The 18,278-nt window shown below is 39.1% G+C and overlaps 1 protein-coding gene across 4 annotated transcripts in view; it reads left to right on the top strand.

Annotated features, from left to right (window-relative positions):
• The window catches only part of USO1 (USO1 vesicle transport factor), an 87,360-nt gene extending 69,432 nt beyond the window's left edge, over positions 1–17,928 (top strand). For all 4 annotated transcript variants that reach the window (XM_047719547.1, XM_047719549.1, XM_047719548.1 and 1 more), the window contains 11 exons: positions 2,865–2,975; positions 3,311–3,429; positions 3,587–3,768; positions 4,767–4,888; positions 7,548–7,686; positions 8,875–9,038; positions 9,929–10,018; positions 12,736–12,834; positions 15,056–15,163; positions 16,760–16,975; positions 17,721–17,928. In XM_047719547.1, the coding sequence (XP_047575503.1) occupies positions 2,865–2,975; positions 3,311–3,429; positions 3,587–3,768; positions 4,767–4,888; positions 7,548–7,686; positions 8,875–9,038; positions 9,929–10,018; positions 12,736–12,834; positions 15,056–15,163; positions 16,760–16,975; positions 17,721–17,810 (1,440 nt within the window). In that variant the 3' untranslated portion in view covers positions 17,811–17,928. The remainder of the gene's footprint in view (positions 1–2,864; positions 2,976–3,310; positions 3,430–3,586; positions 3,769–4,766; positions 4,889–7,547; positions 7,687–8,874; positions 9,039–9,928; positions 10,019–12,735; positions 12,835–15,055; positions 15,164–16,759; positions 16,976–17,720) is intronic.
• The last annotated feature ends 350 nt before the right edge of the window (positions 17,929–18,278 follow it).

Raw genomic sequence — 18,278 nt, forward strand, 5'->3', positions numbered from 1 at the left:
GATAAGTTACAAATATGTTTTTCCTGATATGTCATTTGGTTTTTGACCTTGGTGTTGTATTTTGGATTTTTTTTTTTATATCAGACTTTTATCACTTTTCTGCATTTTATATCATACTTAGGCCTTCCCCACTTCATGATTTGAACAAACTTGCCATTATTTTCATCTCCTATTTTCTGGTTTCATTTTTTGTGTTTATTTAAATCTTTGTTCCATTTTTCTTGATGAACTATGTGAGTTATGGATCCTCTGACCCTTTTTTATTTTTATTTTTATTTTTATTTTTATTTATTTATTCGACAGAGATCACAAGTAAGTGGAGAGGCAGGCAGAGAGAGAGAGAAGAGGAAGCAGGCTCCCTGCCGAGCAGAGAGCCCAATGCAGGACTCGATCCCGGGACCCTGAGATCATGACCTGAGCTGAAGGCAGAGGCTTAACCCAGGAGCCAGCCAGGAGCCTCCTCTGACTTTTTTAACTTTTATTTATTTTTAAAGATTTTATTTATTTATTTGACAGAGATCACAAGTAGGTATTGAGGCAGGCAGAGAGAGAGAGGAGGAAGCAGGCTCCCTGCTTAGCAGAGAGCCAGATGCAGTGCTCGATCCTAGGACCCTGAGAGCATGACCTGAGCCAAAGGCAGAGGCTTTAACCCACTGAGCCACCCAGGCGTCCCCCTCTGACCTTTTTTAGATAGCTAGCTCATTGTAACATTTTGTAAGTCCTCCTGTAACCCACTAATGATTATATGCTATCTTTCTCATATACTGAATTCTCATTGGTAAAATCATTTCTGGACTTCTATTCTGTCCCTTGATTCCTGTCCGTTTATGACCTAGTATCACCTCATTGCCCTTTCTCTTTTCTTTTCTTTTCTTTTCTTTCTTTCTTTCTTTTTTTTTTTTTACTAAGTTTAGTTATTGTTGCTCTTTATTTTTTCATATGAACTTGAAAACCAGGTTGTTTAGTTCGGTGGGAAGAAGAAAAACCTTTTGATATTTTATTTGGATTACCTAGATTTTACAGATCAATGTACCATTACTATCTCCATGATTTTGAGTTTTTCATCAAAATGGTGAAATCACTGATGTCTTTCTACTGATTTAGGTCTGCTTTTGTTCTCTTTAGGAGTGTTTTTTAAATTTTCCTCGTTTAGGTTTTTTTTTTTTAAGTTTTATTTATTTATTTGAGAGAGAGAGAATCTCCTTGCTGAACGTAGAACCCAAATGGGGTTGGTGAACAGGGCTCAATCCCAGGACCCTGAGATCATGACCTGAGCTGAAATCTAGTCTTCCACTTAACCTTAATCGACTGTGCCACCCAGGTGCCCCAGCCTCATTTAGGTGTTAGTTTGGGTTAGGCTCATTTCCTGAATACTTTATCTTCTTTTGATGCCATAGCTTAAGTGGGGTGTTGCATTCTATCTTGATTCTAACTAGTTTTGTTTAACTTTGCTTTCTTATTCTTCATTTAGACCCCAAAGGGTATACTTCTAGAAGATAGTTACATTTCTGTTTATTCAGACACCAGCCCGTGATTTGATAGAACGCCCTGTATATACAGTGTAGGTGTTGTTGGTACTTGCAGATGGTATTCCAAGTCATAATAAATTTTTTATATATAACAAGGGGAAATCAATGAAGTATTTTATTTATTTACTTGAGTAACTAGTTGAAAGTTCTCTGTGGCACATAGTCAATTGGGAATAACTATATTTTTTAACTTTCAAATCTACTTGGGTAACATGAAGATAGACCATAGGCATAGTAATGACACGGAGGCAAGGAAAAAGTAAGAATAATGCATCATGTAGAAGCTAATGCTTATTTGGCAGATCATTTTGAAGAAGTCTAGTCTGAATTTCTTTAATTAAATCTGAAATACACTTGAGAATAGATTATAGAAAGGCCAAGATACTGACCTCAAGGTTCATGAAATGGGAATGGTCTTGAGTAATTTTTCAAAGCACAGTGATGGTTACTTTAAATCCATTCTTTGGCTTTGAATAATTGTATTTTGGATGTTTTCTGCAGTTACCTCAAAGTAATCCATTACTGTGCTAAATTCCATTTATTTCTTTCAAACAACTTTTGTACTCTTAAACAAAAAATAGGTTATGTAATATAATATGGGCAGTGGCTGTTTGAGCTAAGAGACTATCCCCAGAGGAGATAGAAATGTGTTCATTAAAATGTAAGAAAGTGTCATTTTGATGGCTGCGCTAGTTTTCAATATTGTTTGGTTGGCAGTAGTATAGTTAGTGGTTTGGGGCAGTTAGCGAATTTCAATAAATCTTTTTCTTTGTTATGTTTGTGATTCTCATTGTCTGGCATGTTGCCAGTGAGTTTGCAACATGGTTTATTTATTATCTTGTTAGGGAATATATTCTCTGATGGAATTTGACTAAATAATTCAGGAGATTATTTCCTTTTATTTTTCCTGATACTTTTTGAAGGAGGTAGAATTTGTCCTTTTATCGGAAACTTGTTTTTAAAATTTTGATTGAAACATCTGGGCAACTTTATGTTACTGTAAAGTGTTTTCGGATTGATAATTTTTTTAAGCAGCCACATCGTGCATCTGCCTTAGCAGACCAGGTTTTTCCACTAGCAGTATTTTCGATAATTTGGTATATATTTATGAACAGAAATCAATTCCAGTTTCTGCTCTCTCTTCATTTTGGGAAGTACAGCCCGGAGAGGACACAAGAATGCAGTCTCTTGTTCAGTTTTTACGTGTGGCTTCCTAACATATCTTTTGTAAGGCCTTAACAAATTTTTAATGCAAATGGAGAGGGATCTTAGGGGTAACGTTAAGTTTGAAAAAAGATAAAATGAGATTTCTGCCAACTTATCTATTTGCTGCAGGGAAGCAAAATACAGACAAGAGTTGGATTATTGATGCTGCTCTGTACCTGGCTGAGCAACTGTCCCATTGCAGTCACGCATTTCCTTCACAATTCGGCCAATGTTCCATTTGTATCCTTTATGTTTTAGTAAGATGCATGTAAGTATTTATTCTTATTTCTTCCTCTAAGTGAGAGGGAGTTCTGCGTTCTAAATATTTGAATTTATAATATTTAAAAAGCTGTGTTGCATCTTTTTAAACTGTTAAGGTGGAGATGATGCTCGCTTAAGCCGTGTGTGTGTGTGTGTGTGTGTGTGTGTCTGGTGCCTTTGTTTGTTTCATGCTTGCTCGGACTATATATAGAAGCTTTGTAGAAACCCTTACATGAAATACATGTCAGATTCAGACTATGAAGGAAAATACTCTAGATGTTATGAGCCATTAGTCTCCTTAACAAAAATTTCAGCTTACAGGACAAATTGCAGAAAATCTTGGCGAGGAAGAGCAGTTGGTCCAAGGCTTATGTGCCCTTTTGTTGGGTATTTCAATTTACTTCAATGATAACTCACTTGAGAGCTACATGAAGTAAGTAAGGGGGAAATGCTAGGGGAAAAAAATGACCTGCTAATTTCATCCAACTGATAATGATAAATTTTTTCTGCCAAAGTATAATGTAGACCCAAGTTTTAGGTTTTCTTATGACTTTTTTTTTTAAAGCATTTCAATATGCTTATTTCTGTAGAGAGAAATTAAAACAACTAATAGAGAAGAGGATTGGCAAAGAAAACTTCATAGAGAAACTAGGGTTTATCAGCAAACATGAGTTGTATTCCAGAGCATCTCAGAAACCACAGCCAAACTTCCCCAGTCCGGAATACATGGTATTTGACCATGAGTTCACGAAGCTGGTAAAGGAACTTGAAGGTAAGACAGAGTTTGCATTGATTTTCATTTAAAAGTACCTGTGATCTCCGTCTGTCAAATAAATGTAATATATGAAATCTTTTTTCTTTAAGTACCTATGATTATTTTGTATGTGTATATTTTGGACACATGTAGATTATATAGTAAGCCAAAAGTGGGTTGTTACTTTTTTTAGTATCTCTTGGTCTATAGTTCATTGAAAGATTTTTGGCATTCAAGAAGATTGGGAAGACCGTATCTTCTCTGTCATACCGTTAGGCCATATGTTTTGCTGATTAAATCTTAAAATAGGATTAAATTTTTTTTTTAAGATTTTGTTGATTTTAAAGAGAGAGAACCCACACATGTATGCATGCACACTTGTGAGTCGGGGGAGGGACAGAGGAGCAGGAGAGAATCTTTTTTTTTTTTAGATTTTATTTATTTATTTGTCAGAGAGTGAGAGAAGGCACAAGTAGTGGGAGTGGCAGGCAGAGAGAGAAGCAGGCTCCCTGCTAAGCTCGGAACACCCCCCCCCGCCCACCCCATGTGGGACTGGATCCCAGGACTTCGGGATCATGACCTGAGCTGAAGGCAGATGCTTAACAGACTGAGCCACTCAGGCATCCCAGCAGGAGAGAATCTTAAGCAGACTCTGCACTGAGTACAGAGCCCAATATGAGGGCTCGATCTCACAATGCTGAGACCATGACCTGAACTGAAATCAAGGGTTGGTCGTTTAACCAGCTGAGCCACCCAGGTACCCCAGATTTTAAATTTTAAAATACGATTCTTTTTTTTTTTTTGTTTTATTTATTTATCTGACAGAGAGAGATCACAAGTAGGCAGAGAGGCAGGCAGAGAGAGAGGAGGAAGCAGACTCCCCGCTGAGCAGAGAGCCCAATGCGGGGCTTTATCCCAGGACCCTGAGATCATGACCTGAGCTGAAGGTAGAGGCTTTAACCCACTGAGCCACCCAGGCGCCCCTAAAATACATTTTAATAAGCTTTCTTTTATAGGTGTGATAACTAAGGCTATTTATAAGTCCAGTGAAGAGGATAAAAAAGAAGAAGAGGTGAAGAAAACATTAGAACAACATGACAGTATTGTGACTCACTACAAAAATATGATTCGAGAGCAAGTATGTACTGATAAATTGTAAACACTATCTGATGTACTGACACTTTTCTACTTTGGGGCAGAATTTTTCCTGGCATTTCATATGCAAGAAGTTACAGAAATTAGAGCACATTTTCCTAAATAATTCAAAGCTCTCTGAGTATTCAACAAGCAGAGCTTAATATTGTGCTAAGCATTGTGCAGGATGTGGTGGATGAAGTCATGAATGAGACATGTTCCCCTATCACAGTCCCGGGGAGAGAAAACTATAAATAGGGTATTGTGACACACGTAACATGAAGTCTAGTGATACAGATCCTGGAGGGTCTGTTACAGCAGAGAGGCAGCTGATTTAGCTAAGAGCAGGAGCTGGAGAAAACAGAACGTGAGTGCCCAGCGGATGGCTAGGAACAAGCTGGGCAGAAGGAAAGATCAGGAAGAGGAGCAGGACATGTTCCCAGCACGCACACAGAACACTTGGTGGCTGCGCCAAGCAGAAATTTGAGAAGCAAGGCCCAGGAGAGAGCCGTCCAGAAGGAGGTGGTCTCGAGGGGCTGGGGGAGGGAACTTGGGCACTGATGGGAATAATGGCTACGGTGTTTTGTTTATTGTGTTCTAGGTGCTCACAGAACAAATTCAGACACTTTCGTTTAATTTCCACAGCATCCCTACAAAGTAGTTAATATTTCCATCCAAGAATAAATGAGGAATCTGAGACTGAGAGAATTTGAATTTGTCCAGGATCACCCAGTGGTCGGTGGGACAGGATTCAAAAACTGTGTGTTACTGGGACTCTCAAACTCATCACAGTGAGCTGTAGAGAGGGCAGACCTATGAAATGTGGAAAGCAAAGTGGCCTTAAGTGGCAGGACTGGGTGATGATTGGATGTGGGTGTGAGGGGCATAAAGGGTCAGATGCCAACCTGAGATCTCCGTCTTGCAGGACTGAATAGGTGATACTAAGAACAGCGGAGGGTCTATTAGCGTGCAGAATGATGATGAAAGTGAAACTACCCTCTCAAAGTTGTTAACTGACATTTTCTCAGCAGGCTACCAGAGAACCTGCACACTTGAGTTGTGTGAGCACCTTAGATTTCCCATTACATTTCGGCAAAGTGTGTTTCTTGTTTTTTGCTTTCATTTAATTCTTCGTCGTGGCATATACCTTGATTGGAATCCTAAAAAGGGCTGCAGTATTATCTGGAAATGAGATTACTGTTGTTATTTAAATGCTATTAAAGTGAAAACAATACACTGGTGGCTGTTCATTGGGGGGGGTGGCTGCACCCCTTCTCCCCCCTCCCCCCGCACCCACACTTCACACACACCCCACCCCCCCCACCCCCACCCCCCCCACCCCCCCCCCCCGCCCCCGCTGCTGACAAGGCACAGCTTGAGGCAAGTGTGGCAAGTAAGAGCTTGGGTAGAGCTCTCTCAACGCGAGCTGCCTGTGTTCTTCCCCGCAATCTGTATTGTTGAGATTGGAATTCTAAGAATAAAAATATAGTGGTATATTTAGCATTTAGTCTGAGCTTTTCAGTTTTTAAGCAGATCAGTAAATTAGAATAATCTTTGAACGATTCAAACTTAAATCATTAAACTACCCATGGTTATTAGGATTTTTCATCTATATTTTAGTACAAATATGGAGTCATTTCCAGATGGTAAAATGTAGTATCTTTAGAGCAATGGAAAAGAAATACTTGGAATGCGATGTTACAGCCTACACATGGGGCTGATAAATATGGTTAATTTAGAAGAAGAAAAGAGTGATTTGACACAATTACCATAATGACTCTGCTTCAGAAATGTTAATTTTAAATAGTCTCACCATTTAAAATGCCATTTGACAATTAGGCAAACAAGCATTGAGAACTATAAAATATTTATATAAACTGAATGACGTCTGAGAATCCATCCTAAGGAAATTCTTCAGAATTCAGGAAAACAAAAATATGACTATGATATTTATTGTAATCATATTTATTATTTAGAAAACAAGGAAACCAACCTCCGTGTTCCTTTTGAATGTAAATTATATTGCATCTACTGATGTTGAGAAAGCATTAAAAGTTATGATTGCGAAAAACTAGCAATATGAGAAGGAACTTAAAACTGAATAGTAAGTAAAGGCTATAAAATGACATGGATTGAGTATGACAAGTTGAAAATACTTGAATTGAGAAAAAATTAGCAGATGATAAATATATCAAATTCAACTAGTTATATTAGGGTGATGAGAGTTGGAGGTTCTTTTCTTGGCCTTCTAAATGTTCTGTTCTAGGATTATCTTTGATGTTGAAAGTAGTATAGATGCATGTAGATATTTATATACTAAGTTTCGTCAATTGTTTCGTATAAATTTCTTAAACGGTTTGATGGACCATAAAATGGAGTTTTTAAAATTGACTGTCCCCCACCCCAGTAATTGCAGTGAGATTGTAGGCCATGCCATGGTGCTTATTAACGAGGCCTTCCTGGCGATTGTACAGTTCTGCTGCATGTTAATTGACCTTGGTGCATACATTAACGTATTATTACTTAATTATTGAGTGATTCTGGAAGTGTTGAGTACTTTAAAAATACCATGACCCAAAATAATCTCTGATTTTTAATTTGCTCATTTTCCTAATGCTAATCAGTACAAAATTTAAAACACTGAATTATGTTTTGTTTCCCAGGATCTGCAACTTGAGGAATTAAAGCAGCAGATTTCTACGTTAAAATGTCAAAATGAACAGCTCCAGACGGCAGTCACACAGCAAGTATCTCAGATTCAGCAACACAAAGATCAGTACAATCTTCTTAAAGTACAGCTAGGTAGGTATAGCTAGCCATAATTATTATAGTGTCCCCCAAAACTGGACTAAATCAAACAGATTATTCTTGTGGACTAGTTTTTCTCTAACCTTAATCACTGTAACAAATTTGTAAATCAGAGTTTGAAGTCCAAGTTCTTTGCTACCTGTTTCAGTGTCTGATCCATTGATTCTCAGCCTTGAGTGCAGTTAGATAGAATATCCTGAGACCCATTTTTTGATTAGTTTAGTTTTGTTTTTAATGCCGCCCGTACAGAGACCCCACTCAAGGGTATGATTTAATTAGTTGGTGTTGGAGCCAAGCAATAATTATTACAAGCTTCCCGGGTGATTCTGATGTGTATAGCCAGTTGAGAATGACTTTTCTAACCTTTCTATCTCCTCCTCTGCAAAATGGAACTGATAAGAGCATCTGTGTCGTCTGAGAATTAAATGAAATAATATATATTAAATTCTAGTTCATTTCCTGGCACATGGTAAGAGTCAAATGCTTGTAAATAGTATCATCCTGTAGTGCTTATGATTGGAATCCTAGCCATTTAGAAATAGTTTTATTTATATGAAGGTGACTAAAATTTTCAGAAAAAACTACCCCTTTCACTTCCTTATTTATAACAATTTGTCAGTGATTTTGTATGCACAGAAAGCGGTTCCTTTGTGAAGATTTTAAGAGGGATTTTGTTTTCTCTCATATTAATTGACCGAATTGGAATTGAAACTACTCTAATTTTTTTAAAGATTTATTTATTTATTTTAGAGAGGTGGCAAGGGGCAGAGGGAGAGGGAGAGACAGAATCCCAAGCAGACTCTGCACAGAGCACAGAGGCCAACATGGGGCTCAGTTCATGACCCTGAGATCATGACCTGAGCCGAAACCAAGAATTGGATGCTTAATTGACTGAGCCATCCAGATGCCTGGAAACTACTGTAATTGTTAATTATAGATCACCAAACCATGCATTTTAGTCTTAGTAAGACTATGCTTTTTTCTTCCCAGAAACCTGAAAATATCATCACTTCCCATTTCTATCAATACACTGTTTTGCAAAAATGAAGTGTGTCTACAAAAGTGCTGTCAAAGTAGCGGAATTAAGGAAATTTTATATTTTTATATTTAAATCTTCTCATTCAGGAAATTAAAAACTCAAGTTTTATGCTGGTTTTTCAAATTTTGTTCCTGTCTTCATAGGAAAAGATAATCAGCATCAAGGTTCCTACAGTGATGGGACTCAGGTGAATGGCGTTCAGCCAGAAGAAGTTGGTAGGTTACGAGAAGAGATAGAAGAATTAAAAAATAATCAGGAACTTTTACAAAGCCAGCTGGCTGAAAAGGACTCTCTGATTGAGAATTTGGTGAGTAAATGGTAAAAAAGTCTAAGAAGTCAAGAGTAATTCTCATGGGGCACCTGGGTGGCTCAGCGGATTAAGGCCTATGCCTTTGGCTCAGGTCATGATCCCGGGGTCCTGGGATCAAGCCCCGAATCGGGCTTTGCTCAGTGGGGAGCCTGCTTCTCCCTCCCTCTCCTCTCTGCCTGCCTCTCTGCCTACTTGTGATAAATAAATAAAATCTTTAAAAACAAAAAAAGAAGAAGAATTCTCATTATCTTGCTTGTTGATTTTCCTGAATCCCTTAAGCCAAGGGGTCGTAGTAAGGTTTTAGAATATGAGCTTTTGGGGGTACCTGGCTGGCTCAGTCGGTAAAGCATGTGACTTTTGATCTAGGGGTCATGAGTTTGAGCCCCATGTTCAGCACAGAGTTTACTTAAAGAAAAAATTAGAATATGAGCTTTGGTGTCAGACTGTCTTAAGCGTCAGCACTTCCTGACTAATTGAATTTAAGCAGCTTAGTTAACCTCTTTAAACTTGTTCCCTGATCTATAAATTGGTAGTGGTCGTATCTGTTTTGTTACTGTGAGAATTAAATGACTACTCTGTAGAAAGCTCTTTTAATACATGGAAATCACTCAGTAAATACCTGTGTTGATGCTCTTTCTCCATATGGCCTCAGATAAGTGTTTAGATTTAATAAATTACTTGGTATAAGTATAAATTTATTAGCTATGGAAAAGTTGTAGATATTGTGTGCTAGGTTGAAATTTTATCTTGGATATAAAAATTAAAATGTTGATGTGAAATTTTTGGTAAACCTCTATAAGGCATAGCTTATATGTGTACAGTTTTCTTTTGTTTCCTGTCTCTTTAGACTGAATTGATTTCATACTTTATTTCTATGCTATTTGTAGAAATCTTCGCAAGCATCTCCTGGCACAGATGAACAGTCTTCAGCAACAGCTTCTGCTAGAGATTCTGAACAAATTGCAGAATTAAAACAGGTAATTTTCCAGCTTGATCCAAGTTCTATTTCCTGTTGTTTTAATTATAATAGAGTAATAGCCATGTAGTTTCATTAATTGAGAACTGCTTTGTTAGTGTAAGCAAAACTTGATAGTGAAGATAGTTATTTGGAAGTCCAGAAGCTTTTTTAATTGTATGGTAATGGTATTTTGCTTTTTATTAACTGTTTTTATTTTTTTATTTTATTTTTTTTTTTATTTTATTTTTTTTTAAAGATTTTTATTTATTTATTTGACAGAGAGAGAACACAAGTAGGCAGAGAGCAGGCAGAGAGAGAGGAAGGGAAGCAGGCTCCCCGCCGAGCAGAGAGCCCGACGCGGGGCTCGATCCCAGGACCCCGGGAATCATGACCTGAGCCGAAGGCAGAGGCCCAAACCACTGAGCCACCCAGGCGCCCCAACTGTTTTTATTTTTTAATTGTGTTCTTTTTAACAGATTTAAGCATCTCACCTGGGTTATTTTTAGATTATCAGTGAGCTAACAGTTAAGGAAAATTTAAGTATATTTATAAGTTGCAAATATGAAGATATAAAATCTTATGCCGAATTTTCATATACTATTGACCATGATAATTGCATGGTTAAAGGTATTGAGTGTTGAAACCATTCTGTCCAGAAGAATGTTGGTTTTTGGAACTGGAAAAGGGAATAAATTTGTGTTTATCTCAATTAGATGACTACCTAAAAAAGCAAAACAGACTTTTTCTGCTGTAGTAATTTATAATATCTAGAAAAGCAAATTAAACTTTTTCCTACTTGGTTATTTGTAATATTTATAATTTCCTGTGAAACTAGGTAGTGCCAATTTAACTTTATCCAATGAGAATATTAAATGTGTTTTTTGAGAAAAGAGCCAGAAAAGAAAGAAAAGAACCACTTACATATAGAATTAAGTATTGGGAAGAAAAGTGTAGAAAAGTATCAGATTGCTTATTCGTATATTATCCCTAAATAAGTTGTGTTTTTTCCTTATAAAATTTTTTTCTTTCCTCCTTTCCTTTTTCTTCTGTCCTACCCTCCTTTCTTCCTTTCTTATAAAAAGGAATATATGTTTCTTCTGTTTCTTTTAAAAAACAAAAAAAAAGTAATACTGAAGGAGGAAGTGAACAACCCCACAAACCTAGGACTTGACTGGCTTCTCCGCTAGACACGTGATCCTAGTCCACTGACATCGCTGATCTGAGAGAGGGATAACTGTACACAGAGAAACTGGGTCACATTTTGATAATGTCCATGAACCCCAAAGTAGATTCTACAATCGGTCTTTTCAAAAAAGATAATTTGTCGTTAAGGATTTTTAAGTTACAAGTTTGTGTGAGGAAAATTCACATGCCATTTTGGTTTTCTGAAGCCTGCCTACACGAGAACTGTATTAAAATTAAAGGGAATTAAGTTTTTGATAAAATGAGCTTAGTTTATAAGTTCCAAGTAAAAATTTTACTCTGTGTTTCCCAGTTAAACTTTAGTTAGATATTTCTTTATTTCTTTTTTTTTTTTAAGTTAGATATCTCTAAAGAGCATTGCCTTTGGATTTTTACTTTCTGTAATTTATTTTTTATCAGTTTTATATTGTTAAAAAGATGTTTTAAATGACAGTTTTGTTATATAGCAAAATCCTGTATAAAAAGAGAACTAAAATTGTCCGTAGCCTGGATGTCTATGTAACTCATTTAGATAACTGAATAAAACATCAAAGGAAAGCCTCATATGTATGTGATAGAAAGTTTTAAGAGAACAAAAGAGTTTTTTACATGACCGTACCCACCGCTTACCCAGTGTCTGCAGACATGGTCAAGTAGTATGAGGGAGATGCACAGTTATAATTGTGGTTATAATTATATTATATTATATAATTATATTTATATTATATTATATTATAATATATTATAATCATAATACATATAATATCCCTGGGCGGTTTTGGTGGGGGGAGGGCAAGAATGTTGGGAATTTCAACATTAATGATATATAAACTTTCAGTTAATTCCCTCCTTTTCACTACAGCACTAACTACTTTGATCTATGTTAGGAGACCCATGGTCTAAATAGGTCCTGTCTTTCCCTTTCCAAATACTAAATGTCTAGTCTTTGGCCAGAGAAGAGGACCATGCATGAGATTGAAACAGGGATCCAGTGGTCTTCCTAAGCAGACTTCAACCAGCCCTGCTGTTTTTGACCCCATTTTTACCCACACTTGCAGAGATACCTGGTGGGGCCAGATTCCAAGCCCTTTGGTAGGCAGGCACGTCAGGTAGCAAGTCCACACATCACTTTAGGTTTGTAGCTTTCTCAGGTGTGCTGCGGTCCATTACCACTGACATTTGCTTTCTGAAATTCCCCAATTTTATTTGTTCGTTTCTGTTATTCTCTTTGTCCTTGTGCATTTCTCTCCCCTCCCTGCCCCCACGCTCCCTTCCTTCCTCTTTCCCTTCTTCCCCCACCTTACGGGTTTTTTACACGGGATCTCAGGAAGAAGCAGAGGTGAAAATATGTATAATGAACTTGCTTAATTCTCTATCTTGAACGCAAAGTTCAAGGACAGTTTTTTTAGAATTAGATTTTAAAACTTGGAAGTTGTGATTTTAGAGAGAGGGACCAAGAAAAGAAATAATTTTAAATTTCTTCCTGTAAATACACATTGCCTTGCTGAAATTAATGATGTTTCATGTTACAACGCAATTATTTTTGTCTCCTAGGAGCTGGCAACATTAAAGTCTCAGTTAAACTCACAATCTGTGGAGATCACCAGACTGCAGACAGAAAAGCAGGAGCTGTTAAGGAAAACCGAAATATTTGTATGTTAATTATTACTTTCTTATTCCTGCAAGATCGTAAACACAAGGTTAAGGCTTCTTTCTCAGACACTCTGTGAAAGGAGTGAATGTAACAGAAGTGAATGTGTCGGAGAGCACCTTCCCTTTGGGTGACTCACTGGCCACAGTTCTGGTCACCCAGGCTTCTGGGCCAGACTGGCAGGCACATGAGAGTCAGACTCAGCAGATCAGTGTAATCAATGATTTAATGGTTCATTGTGCTGGTATCTTGTATTTTATCCCATCTCTGTCCCCTTCAGTCCATCAGTCCAAGCTGACAGGTTTTCTGCTGGTCTAGAATTGTCAAAAACCTTCTTAGTGACCCATGCCATTCCCAGGGATCCAAGTCGCCAGATAAGATCTGGATCATCCTTTCTCTATTCCAGCCTCTTCCGAGGTGGTTGACTGGGTAGCTGAGCCACACGAGTAACTTCTTTATGGAAGTGGTCCGGCCACATCCTTGGTATTTCAGCAGAACACGCTTTGTTGTTTATTGTGATAGGGATAGGCTGAGAATTTTCTAAATCTTCATGTTCCGATTCCCTTTCGTTTAACGTTCCTTCTTCAAGTTATTTCTCTCCCGTTACAGTTTCCAGTAGGCTTCAAGGAGAAACCACGCCACACCTCTAACACTTTGTTTAGAAATCACCACACTGAGGGCACCTGGGTGGCTCAGTGGGTTGGGCCTCTGCCTTCCGCTCGGCTCATGATCTCGGGGTTCTGGGATCGAGCCCCGCATTGGGCTCTCTGCTTGTCGGGGAGCCTGCTTCCTCCTCTCTCTCTGCCTGCCTCTCTGCCTACTTGTAATCTCTGTCTGTCAAATAAATAAATAAAATCTTTAAGGAAAAAAAAAAAAAGAAATCACCTCACCGAAATATCCAAGTTCGTCGCTTTTAAGCTCTACTTCCTACAAAGCACTAAAACGCAATTCAGCCTTTTTCTTTGCCACCTGGTAACCAGGATCTCCATCCTCTACTTTCCAGTAACGTGTTCTTCATTTCCATTTGGGGCCTCACCAAAACCTCCTTTCCCTCCATATTTCTACCAACATTCTATTCATGATGATGTTCTCCTTTTTTTTTTTTTGAGATTTTATTTATTTATTTGACAGAGAGGCAGGCAGAGAGAGGCGGGGGGGGGGGGGGGGGGGGAAGGAGGCTCCCTGCTGAGCAGAGAGCCCGATGCGGGGCTCCATCCCAGGACCCTGAGACCATGACCCGAGCCAAAGGCAGAGGCTTTAACCCACTGGGCCACCCAGATGCCCCATGGTGATGTTTTCTCCAAGACCATAGAAGCTTTCTCTCTAATTTCCCTTTTTTTCTGAGCATTCACCAGAATTGCCTTTATCATCAGTGTTTCTACTGACGGTCTCTTCAAGGCAGTTTAGGCTTCATCTGACATGTACCTCAGAGCTCTTCCGGCCACTACCAATTCTGACATCCTGTCCACATTTTTAGGTATTTGTTACGTCAACACCCTCTTTCCCAGTTCTTTGTAGAAAAAAAGCAGGGAAGATTGGAAAACCATGATTTAAGAATATTTCCTGGAGCACTTAAGAAAATCTTTGCATTTTGGGGTGTTGGGGTGGTGCAGTTGGTTAAGTGACTCTTGGTTTTGGCTCAGGTCGTGATCTCAGGGTCATGAGATCGAGTCCCACGTCATCGGGCTCCGTGCTCTGCTCAGTCTACTTGAGTTTCTCTCCTTCTTCCTCTGTTCCTCCCCTCCACGCTTGCTCTCTTTTTCCCTCTTTCTCTCAAATAAATAAAATCTTAAAAAAAAAAAAAAGAAAAGAATCTTTATATTTCGCCAGTTAATGGCATTCAGCTCAGTTTCCCCACCTGCTTCTCTGAGATGACAGCGTGGACTTCACTTGCAGGAGTATTGTGAGGAGAGGGCTCTGAGAAATATTCTCTGCTTAGTAAATGCTGTTATAGCTGTGGTCTGACCTTGAGGCTGCTTGACCCAGCCTTCCTCGTGCTCTGCTGAGATCTGATGCTGCGACACCCCTGCCTCAGCCTCAGCCTCCCGCTCCACCATAGGCACCGCTCGTCCTTGCTAGCGTATGTGTCAGTACATAAGGAATTCTGCTTCCTGTTACTGGAAATACAGTTTCAAAGTAGCGAGAAAATTAAGTCACCTTTGGGATTTCACACTGATTGTGCTTTAAAGAAACGTTTTTTTCCCCTCCAATTTCTACCTTCAGGCGAAATCAGCTCGTGCACCAGGAGAGAGTGAAGCTGGAACGGCTGCAAAGACCACCGACGTGGAAGGCAGACTGTCGGCGCTGTTACAGGAGACGAAGGAGTTAAAGGTTGTGCTGTGGTGAAACTTTGATTTATTGCATATCCTATAAAATGAACTCAGGAAATTTGATCTTATTTGATGTCTCAGATCTTTAGCTTTATGAGGCAAATTTGTAGGGTGTAATTTTATCTCACAACGTGTGCATTGCTATTTGGATAAGTGAAGATAGCATGAGTGAAGGTTTTTAAATGCCGTTTCAGATAACGATACCACATACATGAAGTAAGAGTGGGTACGAATGTACTTTGAAAGTAGAAATCGTTGAAAGTTAAGTTGTTTGTTTGTTTGTTTTAAGATTTTATTTATTTATGAGACAGAGATCACAAGTAGGCAGAGAGGCAGGCAGAGAGAGAGGGGGAAGCAGGCTCCCCGCTGAGCACAGAGCCCGATGTGGGGCTCGATCCCAGGACCCTGAGATCATGACCTGAGCTGAAGGCAGAGACTTTAACCCACTGAGCCACCCAGGTGCCCTGAAAGTTAAGTTTTCTTGTCAATCTTTAATCACGGTAAGAAATAAAGGGTACAGGGGCACCTGAGGGATGCAGTTGGTTAAGCCTCCGACTCTTGGTTTCTCCTCAGGTCATGAATTCAGGGTCGTGAGATCCAGCCCTGCATTGGGCTCCACGCTCAGCGCAGAGTCTGCTGGAGATCCTCTCCCTCTCCCTCTGCCCCTCCTGCTCATGTTCTCTCTCTCTCTCAAATAAAGAAATAAATCTAAAAAAAATTAAAAAAAGAAGTAAAGAGTATAGCTTTGGCTAAAACACAGCCACATGTAGGCTTTCCATTAGGCTGAGGACACAGGCATGAAAGAGCCTGCCAGCCTGTGTGACAGAGAAATAGAATAAGTAACATGAAGAGAACAGTGAGGTGAAAGTAATAAAACTAAGAGGCATGAATACAATCTGTGTGATGATGTCTTTTGGAGCGTAGTCAGATTATTTTATCTTTATGCCGTGGATTTTATTTGCAGCTGTTTTTCTTTCCCATTTGATCGTATGCATGAAGTTGGGTTAAAAATGTTTTTATCCTGAGTTCTAATTCTGATGCTCATCAGGCTTTGCCTGTAAAATGTTTTGTGTCTTTATTTTGTTCCTCTGGTTATCTGAAATGGAATTATCTCTTGGGTTTTTTTGAAAAATAGCTACTTAAAACTATTTTTTGGATGTTAAACTCTGTCTTTCACAATAACCATCTTTGATATACAGCCTAACATAAATTCTCATGTTACTGGATGAGTGTGTGTGTATGTGTGTGTTCTATCCCCAAAACCACACCCCCCAAAATCCTCAGATTGTCACAGAAAGAATGAACCCAAAAATAAAAGAGAGACAAAGAGGGGCGCCTGAGTGGCTCAGTGGGTTAAAGCCTCTGTCTTCGGCTTGGGTCATGATTCCAGGGTCCTGGGATCGAGCCCCACATGGGGCTCTCTGCTCAGCAGGGAGCCTGTTTCCTCCTCTCTCTGCCTGCCTCTCTGCCTACTTGTGATCTCTGTCTGTCAAATAAATAAACCTTAAAAAGAGAGAGAAAGAATGAACCTGTTTGTTAACCCTGTGAGAGTGAATACTAATCTTAGATGGGTTGATCTTCCCCTTTCTTTTCCCAGAGTGAAATTAAAGCTCTGTCTGAGGAACGGAGTGCCATCAAAGAGCAGTTGGACGCCTCTAACAGCACCATTGCCATTTTACAAAATGAGAAAAACAAGCTCGAGATGGACGTTACAGATTCCAAAAAAGAACAGGACGATCTGTTGGTGCTGTTGGCTGATCAGGACCAGAAAATATTTTCGTTAAAGAATAAACTCAAGGAGCTTGGTCATCCGGTAAGACCGAAATGTTCCCAGAAATGATCGAGGGTATATTTTCAAGAATTGTACTGTAGCGTGGCAGTGTTGTGCCTCCATATCCGTGTCACGGGTGTAACTATGTTGGTCCATGAATGCAGGATCGTCTGCTCTTCTCCTGTGGTCTTCAGTGAGTCGACTTAGGATACCCAGGCACCGTTTCCAGCATCTGTTAACTGTTCTCTTTTGGGCTTTGAGCCTACAGGTGAACTGATTGGCTCCTGTGGTCACAAGACTCTCATCATCCACATGTTCCATTCTCTTTTGTCATGTTTGATCCACATTTGTGTGTAGAGAGGTATGGCCATCTGTCAGCAAGTCAACCTGTCCATCTCGTCTCATGATGGCAGAGGGGGGCGCCTGGGTGGCTCAGTCGGTTAAGTGTCAGCCTTTGGCTTGGGTCATGATCTCTCAGGTCCTGGGATCAAGCCCTGAGTCGGGCTCTCTGCTCAGCAAGGAGTCTGCTTCTCCCTCTCACTCACCCTCTGTGTTCTCCCTCCCTCCCTCTCTCTCTCTCTCTCTCTCTCTCTCAAATAAATAAATAAATAAATAAATAAAATCTTTAAAAACAATGGCAGAGAGCTTGAGCAGTAAATCAAGGAAATCAGATGGCTTGTAATCGACAATTACTGGAAGGAATAAAGAATTTATCACTGTGTGTCAGTATGTGTTGAATGCAAAGTGATCAGATGTTAATAATGACAAGTGTGCATATTCCCTTTAGGTAGAAGAAGAGGATGAACTTGAATCCGGAGACCAGGATGATGAGGAAGATGAAGATGAAGACGATGGCAAGGACCAGGGGCCGATCTAGCCTTCAGACCTCTAGGAGTGATAGAGATTGTATTGTAACTTTGAAAGATGGAGTCTTAAGACAGTGCTTTGGTTTACCTCCACAGAAAATAAAGATTTAGAAACCCAAGTTGAAAACACTCACTAGTAAGACTATTGATGTACTTTTGTTAAATGATGCCACCCATGTTGGAAACCCTAAAACTGACATCTTGCAGAACACACATCCTTTATTGAAATTCATCTGAATTGTCCCAAAAGATAATTTGCAAAGAACTTCAGACACTAAAAACGCACCATTTTGGAGCATGTGGTGGCAGTGCTGTTTATCTTAGTTTACTGGTTGTTTACATAAGTTCTGTATTTGTCTATTAATTTCACCTTTCAGAATATGTAACTTTAAATATTAACACATTTGATTTAACATGTATTGGAATCACTGTTTCTAAATTCAGTCTTGGGCTTCTTAGCTAATGATTTCCCTTTAAAG

Source organism: Lutra lutra, chromosome 2 (assembly GCF_902655055.1).
Source record: "Lutra lutra chromosome 2, mLutLut1.2, whole genome shotgun sequence".
In the NCBI taxonomy this organism is placed as follows: Eukaryota; Metazoa; Chordata; class Mammalia; order Carnivora; family Mustelidae; genus Lutra; species Lutra lutra.